Below are 20085 nucleotides of genomic sequence, written 5' to 3'. Positions count from 1 at the left end.
AAAATCCAAATGTCTTATGTAATCTATTATAACGCCATGTCTCATTACACAACTAAATAAGCTCTGTTGTCGATTACTTGGCTGCGTTAACCACACATTTATTACCAAGAAAACAAACAGATATAAAACTTTGCTCTTTGTCATGAACCCATGAATCTCAAAGAGTCAATATCAACCTACCAATTCATCCCTATTGACGGGAGAAAAATATAACCAATGATGTTGTAATATAACAACAAATACCATAAGACATTTTTCAATTATCAAAACTTATAATGTACGTGTTTTTATTGCCATCATCTTCTTGAGTCATTTTGACAGAAAATAAAACGTAACAACATTAAAGAATGGACCAACTGTTTATGTAATTCCAACAGTAACAGACAAAAATTGAAATAAAAATCGACACATCTTTGTTACTGATATTAACAAAACATTGCCATTAACGGTACAAATTAATATTCGAAGATCTATTCCGAAACGCTTGATTGTAAGTAAACGCATTTTCATTTATTTTGAAAAATAAAACGCACTAAAATATTCATTTAAATTCTGCAATTTTTATTTTCATCTCTCCCTCTCTTCTTTTTAATTAAATAAAATACGTATAGCATCAATGCATTATTATTATTATTATTATTATTATTATCTTTTTGAATATAATATATTGCCCTATATATCTATATTTTTTAAAAATTTCCTTTCTATCTGTGACTCTTAATTTAAATATTATTTAGTATATTTATTTATTCTTTTAAATATTGTCTTTTGTCAGAATTTTAGGAATCATCTATAATTTCAATATTTTTTTTTCATATTTCAATACAAAATAATTCCACTGCTTCACCTTCAAAATTGATATTCATTTTCTTTCCCAAATAAAACTATTTTCCTATCTGTTCACAATTTTCACTTCAAAATTCGAGTCTCACAAAAACTTTAATAGATGTTAACACCGCAACAATATACATTTCTTGTGTTTCCATGGTTCGGAATGATAACATCTTTACATCATGGTATCAGGGCTCCAAATAAAGATATATAAGAATCCTGATTCACGACACCAAATTAGATACATAATGTGGGGTAGTTGCACACATATGTAATGGCTTATGATCTTATATAGCGATTTTTATTGCGTTGTTTAACATGTTTAACAATCCAACTTACATTTTCACAAATTGCAACCAAACAAATTCTATGTCCAAAAATATTCAAATAAAAGATGGTGAGTACATAAGGTTTAAAGTGTGCAGCTCATGGTCAAGTTGAATGCAGAATCAAAAGGTAGAATGAGAATCCTAATCCCGTTTTCCTCGAAACATCCTCTTTTATCCCTATCAAAAATTTACCCACAGTTCCATTGTTTCCACGCCCCCTTGCAGTTTTGACAGTTCCCTGTCAGTCTATAATCCAACCCCTAAGAGTAAGACCAAATCATAATCAAACCTGAAACGTCAATTCCTACATATTGATGTTAAACCCCGCCTTTTATGATATAACATTATCTTGATAAATGCCCCTTTCACCTGTTTCAACACCCCTAAACCAATTTAAGAATGATTGATTAAATAGTACTCAACATGATAACCTGTCCAGTAACTTTGACACAAACGGTCTCAAGTAACCTGGACATAAAACTGCGCACACGTGTCATGCGTCTCAAATAGCTTGGACATAAAACTGCCCACACGTGTCATGCACTGACCAAGCTTAACTGATATGCCTGCACTATGTACTCACTAAACCCATTTGCTGATATATATAATTGACAGTTTTGCACCAAATTTCTTAGATAACCTTTTGCATAGGCTTACTCTCTTACAGAATTAGTGTTTATAACTCACACAGAGCATTCTCAATTAGGTCCCTCTAAAACTGCATAGAAATCTACCATTGTTTCATACATTTAGGGGTGAAAACACTCAATTTCCATCTAATCCCCACTCCCCCAACCCCACCCACGCCCCAATACATAGAACAAGTTTGTGACAATGAGTCACATATGTACCACACACTTGTCTTTTATTTTCAATTAACTTTTCCCGAGGTTCTTACATATGATGACCTTGAATCTTGTCTCTTCCCCTAGACGGGTACACCACAGAGAATATCATCTACAATTGGATGAAAGAGAATCCCTTGGACTACAACGAGAACCTGGAACTGTCTCAATACACATTGGTCAAGCATACGCTGGGAAACTGTACGAAAACGTACAAGTCAAGTAAGTAGGAAGGAGTTTAAAACCTTTGTTGTTTTCTAGATATGTCTTGTTCGATTTGGCATGAATCTAGAACTGTCTCAATACATATCAGTCATGCATATATGGAATATATATGAACACGTACAAGTCAAAATAAGTAGATTTAGCATATATATATATATATATATATATATATATATATATATATATATAATATATATATATATATATATATATATATATATATATATATATATAATTGTGTTATGATCTGTGCGATTACAGACCTTTCTCAATACACGTTAGTCATACATACACTGGGAATTGGTAAAATCTTACAACTCAAGATGTATACACTTAACTTCAAAGTCGCAAGCTGCGTATATTTGAAATAGTACGTCTTGTGAAATACACAAAAACAGATTTAGACTATCAAAACAATATATTGTACACTTCCGAACTGAAACAAGGGGTGGGGGAGGGGAAGCGAAAGGGAAAGAGAGAGAGAGAGAGAGAGAGAGAGAGAGAGAGAGAGAGAGAGAGAGACAGGAGAGGGAGAAAGTGAGAGAGAGAGAGAGAGAGAAATAAACAGAGAAGGAAAGAAAAATAGAGGAAGAGAGAGATAGATAAAGAGAGAGGGAGAGAGAGACAGAAAGAAAGAAAGAAAGAAAGAAAGAGAGAGAGAGAGAGAGAGAGAGAGAGAGAGAGAGAGAGGACAACGTAAATTTTACCAAATCGGAAGTTTATACGACCATCTGCTAGGCGACATTTGAAATCACTGGAGACCTATTGGAATTCTCGACCAGCTGTGGTCTTGTGCATCATTCCAAATGTTTATGTGACGATGACCTAGACTTCAAGGATCATTCTCGATACATCAAACATCCAAATTTGCGCGACAAAATTAGTGTAAATGTTGCTGCTCGAAGCTCTAAGAAGTAACCAACATTGTGAAATTGAATGAGAACTTCAATTTAATTAACAAAATCAGATAATTTGGACACTGTTATTTATGACAAAATTAGTGACGATTCTTCATGAAATCTGCTATGGAGAGAAATTCAAGTGTCTGGGTTCTCCGTCGTTAAAATATGGAAGAAAGGGAGACAATTTAATTCAATTATTTAATTTAGTTCACGTCTTAATAACATAAAATATAATTATTATTTTGGAATATAGATACTCAATAATATTGACGCTAGATATGAATTCAAAATATGTATTTCAAGATACTGAATTTCAATTAGAAAGAATTAATTTATATTCCGTATTGCCAAAACATACAACAGTCTGACAATTCAAACTAAAAATGTTTAAAATATAAATTTAAAAAAAAAAAAAAAATTCCCTTTATTCATCCCCAAGGGGAAATTTGTCTTTAGGGTCTATTCCAATCGAAGACTGGAATAACCCAGGCGTTTGCCGCAGTGCAGCGCCGCAAAGTGAGCTAGGGATAGGTGACTTGCTCAAGGCCCCACAACGCAGCGGCGGGTGATTGAACTCGGTACCTTTTGGGTACAAATTAAAGACTGTACCGCTGAGCCACGCTACCCCTAAAAAATATTAATATATTTTTTAAAATGCCCTTGACAGGGATACATAATATATGACTGGGTATTCATAATAATATATCAATAATAAGAATGGATGTTTTATGTTTGTTTTCATTTTTAATTTTGTTCCATGCTTTTATCTTTTTCTCATTTTTTATGATTTTATCTCCAAGAATATGCAATGTGTAACGTCTAATATATTATTATTATTTATGTTTTAAGGGCATGTAAGGAACAGTTGGTCCTTTTAAAAGCCCTATTACTGATATGGTATAATAAGAAATGGAGAAATCGTTGATTAAAACAAAGCAATGAAGTCAACTTGTGCGGCTATGTGGTCTTGTGGTATGACACTCGCTGTCGGATCGGAAGATCCTGGATTCGAGCCTAGCTCGGAGCATAGTTGAGTCCTTGGAAAAGGCTCTTTATTTGTATTCTCTCACCGTACTTAAAATGAGTATGTACTTAGCAGCGTTGCCTCTGTCGGAAAAAAAATATAAAATCGCCTCACAAGCAGTCATGTCTTGTTCTACATAATGTTACGAATTGCTGTTAGTCAGAGGCCCTTTGTTCAGCGCTTTGATCACGTTTAGAGGATACTGTGATTTGTAAAAGCTCAATTTTAAACATAGACGATTTACAAAACTATGTAAGTAAGACATGCCATCGCTTTCAAAATGATAGATCTATTATATGGCTGCTTCTCTCTAAGTAAAATATTTCAGTTAAGCACCTGGTAAAGCCATTTGACCTGTCAACTATCATAATGTGGAAAAACACGTATTTAAATATTTGTTCAGGAAACTCGTCCTTCAAATATCGATCGATTTAAATAACCCCAATCTTGACAATGCTCTCAAATCTGGGATTTCACGAAGTCCCAGGTTTGAGAGTTTTTGCCAAGATGAGAGTCATTTAAATCGATCGATGTTTGAAGGACGAGTTTCCTGACCAAATTTTTGAATATGTGTTTTTCCAGATTACGACAAATAATACGGAGCTAGTTTTACACAAGCTTGTGTGATGGTTATAGATAGAATGAAGTTGACACCACTCGGGTCTTTGTCATTTCTTTTTGCCTTTCGGGTTTATGAGTAATTCTCACTAAATTGTATTAACCAGCCCATAAACGTTCAAGCTTACAAATAGTTTGTGTGTTGGTCCGTTATACTTCCGGGTGGCAATGTTGTGAACTTCTCAGCCAAGCGCATACTATCTATAGATAGAACGAAGATGACGTCACTCAGTTTTTTTTAAATTGTTATTTTTTTGCCATCCCCGTTTATGAGTTCTTCAAACTAAACTGTATGAACTAGACTATCAACGTTCAAGGTTACACATTGTTGCCGGATGGCAATGTTGTGTGCTTCTAAGCGCATACTATCTATATCTACCTCATTTTAAAAAATCCAATTGCTAGCCAATCTGGCAAGATCTGGACTGATCCGTCTGTCAATACTCTTCAACAGTCGTAACGTCACTTCCTTCCTAATAACGTATGGTAACTTAGTAACACTGGCTCTAAACTATCGGAACAATGGCGGACGCCCGTATGAAATATTTCTCCGGCGAGTATAAAAGCGTATCCAGAGGAAAAAAAACACATACATTTGATCATGTTTTGACTTTTACACATTCTGATCACAAGACATAAGAAAAGTTCTAGCCAGCATGAAAAATAAAAAGTAATGATTTTCTTTGTTTAGAACCAAGATGGCCGCCGTTGCCAGGCGGTGTGACATTAGACTATTGAATCGTATTATCCACATAGAATGGGTTGATCTATAGATAGAACGAAGTTGACGTCATTCAGGTCTTTGTTATTGTATTTTGGCATCCGCGTTTATGAGTATTTCTCACTAAACTGCATTAACCAGATTAAAAATGTTTAAGGTTTCACATACTCGTAGTTTTGTGTGTTGGCTTGTTATATTTCCGGATGATAATGTTGTGAGCTTCTTACCGAAGCGCATACTATATATATTACCTTTCCATGTGCTCGGGGTCATTGGTCACATTGCAAAAACTGCTCAAAGTGACCATTACAGTAAAAAGTGTTCACAATTTTCGAACTATCCAACATCACAATTGGTCATTTTGTTCAGCATGGCACATGTGTATGTTTACAACTTTCATCAACAAAGCAGCGTGTTTACATTTATTGAGAAATGTCCAATCCTTGGACAACAACATATCATGTGATCGATGACTTGGTTGGACGTAAACCTGAATATAGATAGAATGAATCGACGTCACTCAGATCTTTGTTATTGTTTTTCACCATCCGTGTTTGTGAGTAATTCTCTCTAAATTGTATTACCCAGACTATAAACGTTAAAGGTTACACAGAGTTTTGTGTGTTGTTCGGTTATACTTCCGGATAGCAATGTTGTGAGCTTCTTAGCCAAGCGCATAGTATGGATAGATCGCTCCCATTACCTATTCCAACTCAACGCCCAATCTTACCCCCGTACTCACCCCTGGCCCTTTCCCCAGTGGGCAGCGATGGGCAGCATCAATAAATCATCGGGGAGGTCCGTGATTGTAATAAATTGCTAGGAGAACGTCTAGAATCAGCCAGAAATTACATTAATTCGTTGGACCTCTAATGACCAATGATGATATTCCATTGGAGATCTGTTGTTGATGAGATGTTCCATGAAATCCTATGGGAAATAAGGAAGGGCCGTGCTCATTTTCATGTTTACAGTTGTCTTCTAAATCCTAAGGCTAGGATGTCTAATAAAAAGTGAGAGATTTCAACCAGAACTACGTACAAAATGTGACCCATCGTCTCAAAACGGTATTATGTCGGGATGAACCAGGTGTTGAATGGTCAATTTTACGCTTTAATGGACAAGAAATTGAAATTTCGGTTTTCAGTAGTTTCTTCTTCTTCTAGGTTCCATGCCTGGTCTAGGCTTCGGATACTGCATGAATTATCTCTCTCCATTCCTCCCTGTCTCTTGCCTTTTCAAACAGCTCTTGGATTGTTAGGCTGGTGAAGCCCTTCAGTTGGTCTATGAGTGTTTTTCTTTGTCTCCCCCGGGCGCGTTTACCAGGTATTTTTCCACAACTTGCCAGGTATTCATTCTTATCTTTCCTTACTATGTGTCCGAAAAAGGATAGTTGTCGATCCACTATTAAGGGCATTAGTTTCCTTTGTTGGTATGTTTGTTTTAGCACTTCTTCGTTCGTTTTGTGTGCAGTATACGATATTCTCTGCATCCTTCTCAAGCACCACATTTCAAAAGCTTCAATGTTCTTTTGTGTTTCTGCATTTGTAGTCCAGCTTTCGCATCCGTATAACAAGATTGGCCACACGTAGCACTTCAAGACTCGGAATCTAATCCCGAACGACATCTGTTTGTTTTTCAAAATGTTTCCCAGGTCCATGAAGGCCTGTTTGGCTTGAGCTATTCTTGCTCGTATGTCTCGGTTACATCTTCCATCTGTTGTCACTATTGAACCTAGGTATTTAAAACTTTCTACGTTGGTAAGTTGCTCGCCGTGAATCGTTATATTGCAGGTGTTGTTGTTTTCGGGGTTTTTCTGTATTACCATGCATTCCGTTTTGGTGATATTCACTTCCATTCCCTTGGCTTCACTATCTACTACCACTTTGTCAACAATCTTTTGAAGTTGGATTTCTGATGTTGCAATGAGTACCGTATCGTCTGCGTATCTTATATTATTTATGTTGTGACCTCCCACTTTTATTCCCTCCATATTATTTATGCCCCTCATGATTGTTTCTTGGTATAGATTAAACAGATCTGGTGAGGCAACACACCCTTGACGGACTCCTTTCTTAATAGGAATGGAATTTCCTGTAGAGTTTCCGATTTTGATAGATGCCTGCTGGGTGTAGTATAATGTTTGCATGAGTCTGAGGTCTTTCTCATCAGCGCCAATGGAGTGCAGTTGTTTTAGTATTTCTTCGTGGCGTACTCTATCAAAAGCTTTTTTGTAGTCGACAAAACAGAGGTATAGTGGGGTCTGAACCTGTATAGCTCTTTCACTTAAAACACGGAGGAGGTATATTGCGTTCCTTGTCCCTCTGTCAGGTTGGAATCCATATTGTTCTTCTGCGATTTCGGGGTTAATCTTATTCCTTAGCCTGTTGATAATTATACGCAACAGTATTTTGTTGATGTGGCTTATTAAACTTATAGTTCTAAAATTTTCGCATCTGACTGCACCTGCTTTCTTTGGTATTGCTATGAAAATAGAGTTACAGAGATCTTCTGGAATTTTCCCAGTATTGTATATATTGTTGAATAATATGTGAAGTTCATCAATTGCTAGATCTCCTAGGCTTTTTAATACCTCTACAGATATTTCATCAGGGCCTGTTGCTTTACCATCCCTCATTCGTTCCATGGCATGTTCAATTTCACTTTTGGTGATGTTTGGTCCGCTTAATGGTTCTTTGAATTTCAGTGGTGGTTCATTTCTATTTGGATCATTGTACAGTTCGCCTATGTATTCTACCCATCGGCTTTCTATATGTTGTTCTTCAAATAGCAGTTCCCCTTGTTTGTTTTGGATACAACTTCCTGCTGCTTTGCTTTTCCTTTTCCCTGATAGTTCTTTTATTCTTTGGTGAGCTTGTTGGGGGTTGGGTTTGTATTCTCTTTCGATTTCGCAGCATTTCCAGTCTAGATAGTTCTCGTGTGCCTCGATGCATTTGGATTTAATGTGGTTGTTCAATGTTTGGTATTCTGCAGACCCTCTGTTGCATTTTCGTCTTTCCTCAAATAGGTTTAGAATTTCATTTGTCATCCATTCCTTTTTGCTGTTTATTTGAGCTATTGGTAAATGCTTTTCTGCAGTTGCTTTGACACACTTTTGTAAACAGTAGTTTAACATTCTATAATTTTTCTTCAATAATCCATACATGGACTCAACCCAAGTCTGATGTTTTTGGTCATAGATTCTATTTTCAACACTTTGATCATCCCGTCTTAATACCGTTTTGAGGCGGTGGGTCACAAATAAATGTATGAAATAAATAAACAAACAAACACACACACGCGCGTACCCCCCCCCCCACACACACACACATATATTTATAAGTGTTGGTGGGTACTCGTAGGTACGAAAGTGCTCGATAATGATGGTTAGAACTAATATAAAATATAAATTGTATCACACACTTATATGTGGCCCAAACATATGTTTCTGTGGCTTTCGTCCACGTCGTCAGTTGGCATATTGTCCGCAGAAAAAAATGATACATTTGCCATTATTGTTAAATGTCCCGATATGATTGTTATTCAATAATTCATGTTAACAGATATTTGTTGTCTCTGTATGATTATGCACGTTTTGGTGCATGTGTGTGTGTGTGTCGTTGTTAGGGTGTGTGTGTATGTGTGTGTGCGTGCGCGCGCTTGCATAAAAGGGTGTGTCTACAAAAATGTTTATAATGTTATTTTGCAATTATGTACGCCTAGAGCTGCTTTGACAACGGGATTGGGCGCTATAGAAATAAAATTTATTATTATTATTAATATTATTATTATTATTATTATTATTATTATTATTATTATTATTATTATTATTATTATTATTATTATTGTTACGTGGTGTAGTGGTATGGCTCTCGCCTTCGGACCGAAGGTTTGTATTCTATCACAATCTTTTCTAGTCCAAAGTTTGAATTTTGACCTGATAATGTGTGTATAACTTGCGGTATCAGAAGGTTTGAGGTTCGAACTCCAGACGAGGCAGGCTAAGGGCTAACCCACACCGGAGACTGACTCCGGCGACCCGGCACTGCCGTCCTCTGCCGTCTTCCGGATAAAGTTAAAGACGTCGGGCATGGGCAAAATACATTAAGAATAAAGAGAAGAGCCACTAGACCTACCCATACCAAGCTCAATTAAAAAAAAAAAACGACAGAGGACGTATGGGTGCTTGGTATGGGTAGGTCTAGCGGCTCTTCTCGTTAGAATTTGAGCATTTATATAGCGGGTATCAATAAAACGTGCTCAAAACGCTTTACAAAGGATCCGTAGCCAACAGCAAAACTTAACATATAGGACAAGACATGACGCTTGTTTGGCGATATTACACTTTTTTCCCGACAGAGACAACGCTGTTAACGGCCAGGTACTCATTATACCCTTGAGTACTTTGAGATAATTTCAATAAAGAGCATATTTCGAGGACTCAATTATGCGCCACTCAGGGTGGGACTCAAACTCGGGAACATCGAATCCGAAGGCAAGTGTCATACCGAGAGACCAAATAGCCGCAATATAAATCATGATATTACTCATAGGAGTCATTTGACCATGTTGTATTTATGCTCCACGAAGGCATATCATAATTGTATCGCACACCCTTCACACAACATCCTTAACACGTCCTGACAATTTAATCACATTTCCTGTTCCAGGAAGATGGAATCGAATACCAGTCGATACCTGAAGACAAATTCGATACTACGCACATATCGTGTAATGTAATTTACCATTCCCGCCATGTTCAATATCGAGATAATGTCGATGTTTTCTACGATTACATTCTGGCCCTTTGCCCAGCGCGACCAATTCAATGCTAACAACAAGTGACGTTAATAACGCTAGTAGCCCCCATCAGCTTCTTGGTAGATGAATGTGATATGCCCTGTAATTTGGCATTTCCCTAAGAATTCACCGACTCTAACTTATTTCTTCCTCGGGCCTAATGAAGCATTGAGGTCCCTTTTACTTCCAATGATCTTCTTGCAAAGTAACCTGGCGTAAAGACAATATTTTGGAAGAGGTCATGGTTTGATAAATAATCTTGAGATCGTTTATGAATGGCAATGTTGTATAATGAACAGCGTAGCGATTTGGACTTTGCTTAGTACTCGAAAGGTACCGAGTTCAATTACCCGCCGCGCTGTGCGACTTGAGCAAGTCATCTCGCCCTCGTTCACTTTGCGGCGTTGTACTGCGGCTGCGCCTAGGTTTTTGTAGTTGTTCCTTGGTAAAGACCTTTATGGCAAATGTCCTCTTGGGGATGAACGAAAGGAATCCATCTAATCTATCTTGAACATTTCTAGTAATCAAAGTCAAAGTGATACTAAACTGCTGGAAGCTGTGGAATATATATTTGTAATCATAGTGTACAGTTAGAGAAAATAGGCATGTTAATTGAGTTCTTTGATTTAGTATTGTTGGGTTTTATTACTGGTTATATTCCGACTCTGATACATCATAATAATACATGCTTTTTAATATACATATACTCACTTTCCCGAATCTGTGTCATTGAAGACAATCATCTATTGATGCTGTTAGTTTGGCTAAAATACTCACAACATCCGCCAGTCGGATATAACGTACCAATACACAAATCTATGGTTGACCTTCAGAAGAGTGAGTGGAGCAGGCACTTATGTTGATAATAACAAGAAATGAAGTGAGTAGGAAAGTGCCAGAAGACAATATAGAGAATAACAATTTCGTGGCGGCGATGGGGGCTTGAACCCGCGACTCTACCATATGAGCTATCCATCACTCCAAAGAAAAGTGGTTTCAAACTCTATCTTGAGCCGTTCTCTCCCCGACTTCTTGAGGTCACAGGTTCAACACACATACACACGTTATGTTTATTCTCTATTGTCGTCTGTCACTTTCCTACTCACTTCATTTCTTGTTATTATGATTAACCTTAAACGTCTATCGTCTGATTGATAGAATTTAGTCATGTCATCAAAATGGCAGGCAGAAAACAATAACAAAGAGCTATGTGACGTCAATTTCATTCCTTCTATATTGTATTCGGCTATGTCGTCTTGTGGTATGACACTCGCTTTCGGATCGGAAGGTCCAGGGTTCGAGCCTCGCGCTCGGCGCATAGTTGAGTCCTTGGAGAAGGCTCTTTACTCACATTTTCTCACTGTACTCAGGTGTAAAATGAGTATCTGGCCGTTAACAGCGTTGTCTGTGTCCGAAAAATTGTAATATCGCCTCACAGGCGTCATGTCCCGTCCTACATGTTAAATGTTGCTGTTGGCCAGGGACCCCTTGTAAAGCGCTTTGAGTACATTTAGTGGATATTGCCCTATATAAAAGCTCTATGTTTTGTATACCCCAGCCGGCAGCTTCAGCTGTGTCCGAGGAGACTTCATCCTAGAGAGAGACGTCGGTTACTACATCATCCAGGTGTACGTGCCCAGTGTCCTCATTGTGATCCTGTCCTGGGTGTCCTTCTGGCTGGACGTGGAGGCCATTCCAGCACGGATCTCCCTGGGAGTTCTCACTGGTTCGTTTTATTGTATTATCCTGGCATGGCAGTTTTTTATTTTTTTATTTTATTTATTTTTTTTGCATCGCTTGCGGCCGCAAAAAATTGCAATATATCACTGATTTGTATTACGGCCCCGAAACCAGGAATTTTTTTTTACAATTTTTTTTTTTGCAAATGTTCGATATTTTGCGAAGAAAAAGAAACAATAATTTTTTTTTTATATTTTTTTTTAATTTGATAGCTCGTGTAGAACATGAAAGATAATTAATCAAGAGTAGTTTTTTTTTTTACTATCTCATTTTCGTCATTTTTACTGGCGTTGATATGACCTTATATTTGTTACAAGCGCCGTGAAACCCTAAGAACAAGCACATGCCTTAATCTTTCATGAATTAAAAAGGTTTTTTAGGAAAATTAATCGCAAATTTTTGCATTTTTTTTTTTTTTGGTGTTACACATTTTGCTGTTTTTAGCTTGCAAAATTTGAAATTTTGCTTCCAAAATTTGGGATTATTTTTTTTTGGCAAAAAACCGCTATGTCAGATTATACCGTGGCTTTTACATGGTTTATCAACAATTTAATATTTAATTTAAAACGTTGCAATCTAACCCAAAAGCGAACTTGAGGCTGGGCCAATGTTCATTTCTGTGACATTCTCCACAAAAATAATCCAATGCTTTTATCCTTTGTCTGGCACTGTTTGTTTCTTTCACTCTTTTCCATTGGAAATATCATTTTTTTAGCTAAAGTACGGAATAAGTAGAGACTTTATAACAGACTTCAATTTAAGACAAAATACAAGACTTTTCTTCAACTATTTATATGACATTAAACCATAGTCTCGATACCTCATTTTGGAGAGAACGCTTCACTCGCAAAAAGGACCGGGATCAAACTCTGACCTCCCTGTCCACCCTGAAGTAATTGGGTAGCTGGGTCTACTAGATCTGTCGGAAAGTAGTTTGCGATACACTAACAATTGGTAATATTCATTTCACTCTATAGAAACAGAGAAAAACTCTGAATCCATGACTATAATGGCTCTGAAGGACTACCCCCCCCCCCCAAAATAAATAAATAAAAAAATAAATTTTTAAAAACCCAAAAACAACATGTTTTTAATATTTGATATTTTTCTCCACATTTCCTCATGCGTGTCCAGTCTTGACCATGACGACCCAGAGTACTGGGGCCAGGTCATCCCTGCCAAGGGTCAGCTACGTGAAGGCTATAGACGTGTGGATGGCCACCTGTCTGTTCTTTGTGTTTGCCTCTCTGCTGGAGTTTGCCTACATCAATGTCCTGGCGAGACGACGCATGGGGTATCACTGTTTTCGGAGATCCAGCCCGCCTTCTCCAGTCGATACAAACGGGGTATGGACAATGTTATCATCGTCATCATCATTATCGTCATCATCGTCATTATCATCATCATCATCGTAATCATCATTATCATCATCATCATCATCATCATCATCATCATCATCATCATCATCATCATCATCGTCATCATCATCATCATCATTATCGTCATCATCATCATCATCATCATCATCATCATCATCATCATCATCATAGTCATCGTCGTCGTCATCATCATCATCATCATCATCATCATCATCATCATCATCATCAGGAACACTTCAGCTCCATGGGCATAATGACTGCATTCAATCTATCTATCTATCTATCTATCTATCTATCTATCTATCTATCTATCTATCTATCTATCTATCTATCTATCTATCTATCTATCTATCTATCTATCTATCTACCTATCTATCTCTCTATCTATCTATCTAGCTACCTATCTATCTATCTATCTATCTCTATCAAAGCCACTATGACCAACCCTCTCCACCCCCCCCCCCCTCCTGTCACACAAATGTCCTTCAGACAAGTTAAAGTAGGGCCATCATTCAAGGACAATACCTCATTTCACTACCCACAATTCCAGACTCCCAATGGAACTATGGGATCGAAAAGACCCGAGTGGTGTGGTTAACTGAACTCCCACTTCAATTATTGCCTTTATAGCTAGTCCAATTATTGCTTTGGCTTTTTCTTTCATTTTTTTTCTGTTATTATTTATTTCTCTATTTCCCCCGTTTACAATAAAACCATACACTCGACGCTTTGCATGCATCGACAAAACACTTTAAGAACATTTTGGCCACAAAAAATTGAGCTTCTATATAGAGCCATATCCACTGAATGTGCTCAAAGCGCTTTAAAACGGTCCCTGACCAACAACAGCAGCACGTAACATGTAGAACAAGACATGACACCTGTTAGGCGATATTACAATTTTTTTCCGACAGAGACAAAGCTGTCAACGGCCACGAATTCATTTTACCCTTGAGTACGGTGAGAGAATGTGAGTAAAGAGCCTTTTTCAAGGACTCAACTATGGGCCGAGTGAGGCTCGAACCTCGGACATTCTTATCCGAAAGCGAGTGTCATACTACTAGGCCACATAGCTGCATACAAAAATTATACATCTTTGATTTCTCATTATTTTGTGTGATCAATATTTTAAGTTCATTTTTATGTCCAACTAAATGAAAATAATGCTTTTTATCAGCGTTTGGCAGTGAAAATGACACACCTTAATAGGCTTCAACAATCGTGACGTCACTTCCCTCGTAATGACGCATAGTAACTTGGTACCTGGTTCTAATCTATCGGAACAATGGCGGACGCCCTTATGAAATACTTCTCCGACGAGCATAAAAGTGTATCCAGAAGAAAAAACATTATAAATCTGATCATATTTTGACTTTTATACATTTTAATCACATGACATGTGAAAAAGTTCAAGCCAGCATGAAGAATAAAAAGGACCTATTATCTTTGTTTAGAACCAAGCTGCTCGTTGCTGGCCGGACGTGACATCAGACTATTGAATCCTATTATGTTCTGGAGTAGATAAACTCGGTGCAATCAACAGGGAAGGCTACCAAAATAATTTGTCCATATTTGTTAGCGATGTGCTAGGATCAGCCTGATCCCTCTTCCAACCCCCCCCCCCACCCCGACAAACACACACATACGAACACACACACACACACACACACACACACAGACAAACACATCCCAATTCCCGAACCTCATAAAAATAAGATAATAATGGATCGATCAATGTCGTGAATAGAGTTGGAAAAAGAACACACACAAAAAAAGTAAAAAACAATCATAATATTTTATCATTTGTGTTTTATATCCAATGACAAAGGCTACAGAAGTGGGTTAAGCTAACATTAGTTTAACACCTATTTGAAGGTCTGAGCACCCAATTCCTCACGGACTCATTGTTGTCATGGAAATCTCAAATTTAGAAAAAATGACGCAAAATTATATGTGTCAGTTCATGACATAATCAGTCGGAAGGTGAACATTTTGGATTTGCATTTTTCTTTCTGAAAGAATATGCTCCCGAGAGCATTTTAATCTCTATTTGAAGTAAATCGGGTGATTTTTCATGAAGTTATGGTCAGATGTATGGGAAAGGTATCCAGCAAATTTTCTCAAATTTCATACTTTTCAACTTGACTAGCTGTAAAAAAATTATTAGAAGTGAAATTAAGCTTTGATATTTCCCGAAGATGTACAAAAAGGGTTTATTTAACCATTTATAACAAAAACTCATTTGAGATTTTAAAAAAAAGTGACCTTTTAACTAAACTTGGCAATATCTCAGTTCAAACCTTATCACCATCCGACTGATTACGTCATTCATTGTAAAATATTGTCTGTTAGATACAACAATTTTAAACTAGGCTCAGAAGTGGATTCAGATGTCAGACCTGCATATATGTATACGTCGACTCAGGACAAAAACACATTGGTTTCTTTATCAATCCTCAGATTTCAATCTCTTTCAACCTCCTACGTCTGTGTGTGTGTGTGTGTGTGTGTGTGTGTGTGTGTGTGTATAAGGGGGTTGATAAAATATGAATTCACAACTATGAGGGAATTGTTAATTCCGCATGGATTTTTTTTAGAAAAAAGGTTATCGATTTCTCATATTATTATTATTATTATTATTATTATTATTATTATTATTATTATTATTATTATTATTATTATTATTATTATTATTATTATTATTATATTATTATATTATTTATTATTATTATTATTATTATTATTATTATTATTATTATTATTATTTATTATATTTTATTATTAATCTTATATTATTATTATTATCAGTATCATTATTATAAATTATAAGTATCATTATTTATATTTATATTGCCAGTCCCAAAGATTCAAGTACGATCCAGAAAAAGCAGAACGGCCAAGGCTGGAACGACAGAAAACAGTTTTGTATGGAAAGGCTGGAGCCAAATACATAGACCAGTAAGGATGTCCGTCTGTCTGTCTGTCTATCTGTCTATCTGTCTATCTATCTATCTGTATGTCTGTCTATCTGTCTGTCTGTCCGTCTATCTGTCTACCTATCTATCTGTATGTCTGTTTATCTGTCTGTCTATCTGTCTATCTATCTATCTATTAATCTAATTATATTAGCCCAGACAAAGAGAAAGCCAAGACTTTGACCATCAGAAAAGAATCATGAATGTCTAAAGCCAAATACATGGATCAGTAGGGATATCTTCTTTTTCTATCTCTAATTCCTTTCCTCCCAATTTCTCTCTCTCTCTCTCTCTCTCTCTCTCTCTCTCTCTCTCTCTCTCTCTCTCTCTCTGAATCAGTATATAAGTGTATGTTTCATGGAGAGAAAGATAAAGTGAGTAAATATTTTATATAACATATAACAAAGGCCGAAACGTTGTTTGTTTTGTGTTGTTCCCTTATATATGAATCTGAGTCGCATTTACTCACTTTATCTTTCTCTCTATCTTATTTGCTCATTTAGGCACCTCTAGTTTTTGGTGTATGTTTCATCCTAAGAGTAGTGTAAAACCAGAGAGGATGGTTAAATATTCAGTTCCAATTTAACAGACAAAGACAACTGCTGATGTAGACATCTGGGCACCCAACGATCATGGATTTGCAATTAGAATTCAAAAACTGAACATAGGACCCATTCAAAGTACTCGTCTTTGAAGGTCTGATAACTTAACGCAATTATGGGCTTGATTTAACATTGTTGTAGAGGACAACATATTAGAGCGTTGGTTTGAACGTATTTCCATGACAACAATGAGTCCATAACACTTTTCAAATGAGTATATACTGGGCCTATTTTAGTATAGGGAATGAGATTAGCAGAAGAGTAGTGTCCCTTGATTGGACGTCACCCATAGTCTGTGACGTCACCGGCGGAAAAGTTATTAGAGAGAGAACGTCATGTTGGTTGTGCGCATGCGTCTCTCGTCCTCGTCCAGCGAAGTGGCAAATATTATTTTGATTTTAATAGCAGGCGATGCGTATCTATGTCAGGTCGGGTCAAGTCGGTAAACATTCTCTCGCTCATAATGTTTATAATGTGTCATACAATTGAAATTTGGCACGGCTTTTCGCAACTTTCTATAATCAGATGTGATTTCTTCTCACTAAATTATCTCGGACTTTAAGCTTGTTGTGTATTTGTATGATTGACATAGCGGGAAGAAATGGTGTGTATTTTATTCAAACACATACCATCAACACACACATGCCATGTTTACCTACTTGACCTTGAACACCCACATACGGAAAGAGCCCCCGACGTTTCATGTCTCCATCATATTTAGTCTCTGGTTTTAGTTTAGTTTATCACCCACTTCATGATATCGTTTCACTTTTATTTCTGACTTCAAGCGGCAACATTGATTTTGTTATTATTGTTGTTGTTGTTGTAGTTGTTGCTGTTGTTTTCACCATGTTCTACTACTTCTATTTCAGGATAGCACGCTACCTGTTCCCTGGTTCGTTCCTTCTCTTCAATATTTTTTACTGGAGCATTTACCGATTTGTTGAATTCTGAAGACACCTTCCACACATCAATCAATACCTACTTGATGCAACAACTATCTATGTATCAACGTGAACGTTTTGGGAGCAGGCACTGTCAATGGTGGTGTACGATGAGAACTCTAATACAGTGTATGATATCATGATACAAACCAGCGTAATTTTGATGAAAAATGAATAGAATAGGTTTGAATAAAATAGAAAGATCAAAGTTTTTCAGCCTCAAGACATCTACATAAACATTAACACTGTGATACGATGGGTAAAATTCACAAAGACATTTGGATTGTGGTTGCAACGTTACAGTTAATGTTAATGTTTTTGGATGAGGAATTATTTTTAGCTCAAAATGTAGTTTGTCACGTATTTTGCTCATTGTTAAAGCTATGGTATTCATTTTTAATCAATATTTTGTACAGTATAATATAATATGTATTTTAGTAGCTTCGAATACGAAAGAAAATTGTAATAAAAAGTTCATTCCAAAATCCATAATTCCTCATATAAACTTAATCAGTTAGATGCCCTACTCTGAAAAGACTCGTATTTAAAGATTTGGCCAGAAAAATCGTCCTTCAAATATAGATCGGTTTATATGACCCTCATCTTGGCAAAAATTATCGCCAGATTTTAGAGGTTTGTTTTACCAAAATGAGGGTAATTTATATCGATCGTTATTTGAAGGACGAGTTTTCTGGCCAAATTTTTAATTACGCGTCTTTCTGCATTACGGCAGTTAACTGATTAAAATGACATACTTTGTGCAAAATTTCAGTTTCTTACAGTTTGACGTCTTAGGTTCAGCAAATTATAAACATCTAACCGAAAGATTAACACTTTTGACCGTAGATTTAGTTTTTAAGATTATAGTTAATTCGCCCGATAAAAGACCCAGTTTTAGGCCGTGGTTCCAATCTTCTTGTATACAGTTACCCAACTGATTTGTCTAGCACTGTATCATAAGCAAACGCATTAGCAGATCTCTACATAACCATGACGACGAAATGGTTTCAACACGAGCACAAATTTCCCAAAGACTTGGAGATATTCCAGCACATTCTTCATCCGTATTTATCATTCTATAGGGAATGAGATTAGCGGAAGAGTAGCGTCTCTTGATTGGACATCACCTTACAGATAGAACGTCAACATGGTTTTGCGCATGCGTCTCTCTCGTCCTCGCTTTCGGTGAAGTGTCTCCGGAAACGAGGACTAGAGACGCATGCGCACAACCAACATGACGTTGTCTCTCTAACAACTTTTCCGCCGGTGACGTCCAATCAAGGGACGCTACTCTTCGGCTAATCTCATTCCCTATTGGTTTATGAATAGCTCTTGTACTTGTAGATATTGTCCAACGTTTACAAAACGCTTTTTTCATATTACAAGGAAATTATTTCAAATTTCGATGAGTAAAGATGACTCCCAACTTATGACGAATAGGGTTCCAAAGTCGTGACGTCACTTCCTCTTAACAACGCTGACAGCAACCAAAAGTGGTTCCACTTGGAAATCGATGCAACCGACAGGACGACCTTTACGAGCGATGTTGACAGTCAGGTGCCAGATATTAAACCAGTTTATCACGACAGATTCGATCGGTTGGAATGTTTAAAAGTATTTGTGCTCTAAGCAAAATCCACAACTTCATTCTTTCTGTTGCTGGTGAGTGAGGAACCAAAATAAAGGTTTTTGAGGCAGGTGTGACGTCGCACTTTTTGTCCCTATTCTAAAGCCGTCAGATCAAAGCCCTCGTAAACATCGCCTGACACTATCGAAAATTTAGTTTAAAGTCAGATTCGACGACCAAAAAATGAAATACATCGTGAGTTGTATCCACTAGTTACACAATGAGAGCATTTATTGTTTGCTTGAGCACTACTCACTAACGACAACCCACTAGGCGGTGCACCAATGCCCTATGAATGACGCCAAGAGACACGTCATAGTGTCGGACCATAAGTTATGGAAGGTTACGATCAATCCTTTTTTTAAAGTTTAGCTTTTATATAGAGCAATATCCACTAAACGTGCTCAAAACGCTATACTAAGGGTCCCTGACCAACAGCAACGCTTAACATCTAGGACGATACAAGACGCCTGTTAGGCGATATTACAATTTTTCCCAACAGGGAATGCCAGGTATCAAATTA

At 36.9% G+C, this 20085-nt stretch overlaps 1 protein-coding gene across 3 annotated transcripts in view; it reads left to right on the top strand.

The window, feature by feature from the left end:
- LOC144970031 (glycine receptor subunit alpha-2-like) overlaps window positions 1–18130 on the top strand; it is a 190755-nt gene extending 172625 nt beyond the window's left edge. For all 3 annotated transcript variants that reach the window (XM_078909212.1, XM_078909211.1, XM_078909213.1), the window contains 5 exons: window positions 2093–2227; window positions 11854–12021; window positions 13170–13381; window positions 16272–16372; window positions 17864–18130. In XM_078909212.1, coding sequence (XP_078765338.1) covers window positions 2093–2227; window positions 11854–12021; window positions 13170–13381; window positions 16272–16372; window positions 17864–17945 — 698 coding nt within the window. In that variant the 3' untranslated portion in view covers window positions 17946–18130. The remainder of the gene's footprint in view (window positions 1–2092; window positions 2228–11853; window positions 12022–13169; window positions 13382–16271; window positions 16373–17863) is intronic.
- The last annotated feature ends 1955 nt before the right edge of the window (window positions 18131–20085 follow it).

Source organism: Berghia stephanieae, chromosome 4 (assembly GCF_034508935.2).
Source record: "Berghia stephanieae isolate SIO BIC M18660-M18661 chromosome 4, UCSD_Bste_1.3, whole genome shotgun sequence".
Classification (NCBI taxonomy): domain Eukaryota; kingdom Metazoa; phylum Mollusca; class Gastropoda; order Nudibranchia; family Aeolidiidae; genus Berghia; species Berghia stephanieae.
The sequence above is the reverse complement of the archived record's forward strand: the minus strand, read 5'-3'. Positions and strand labels throughout refer to the sequence as shown.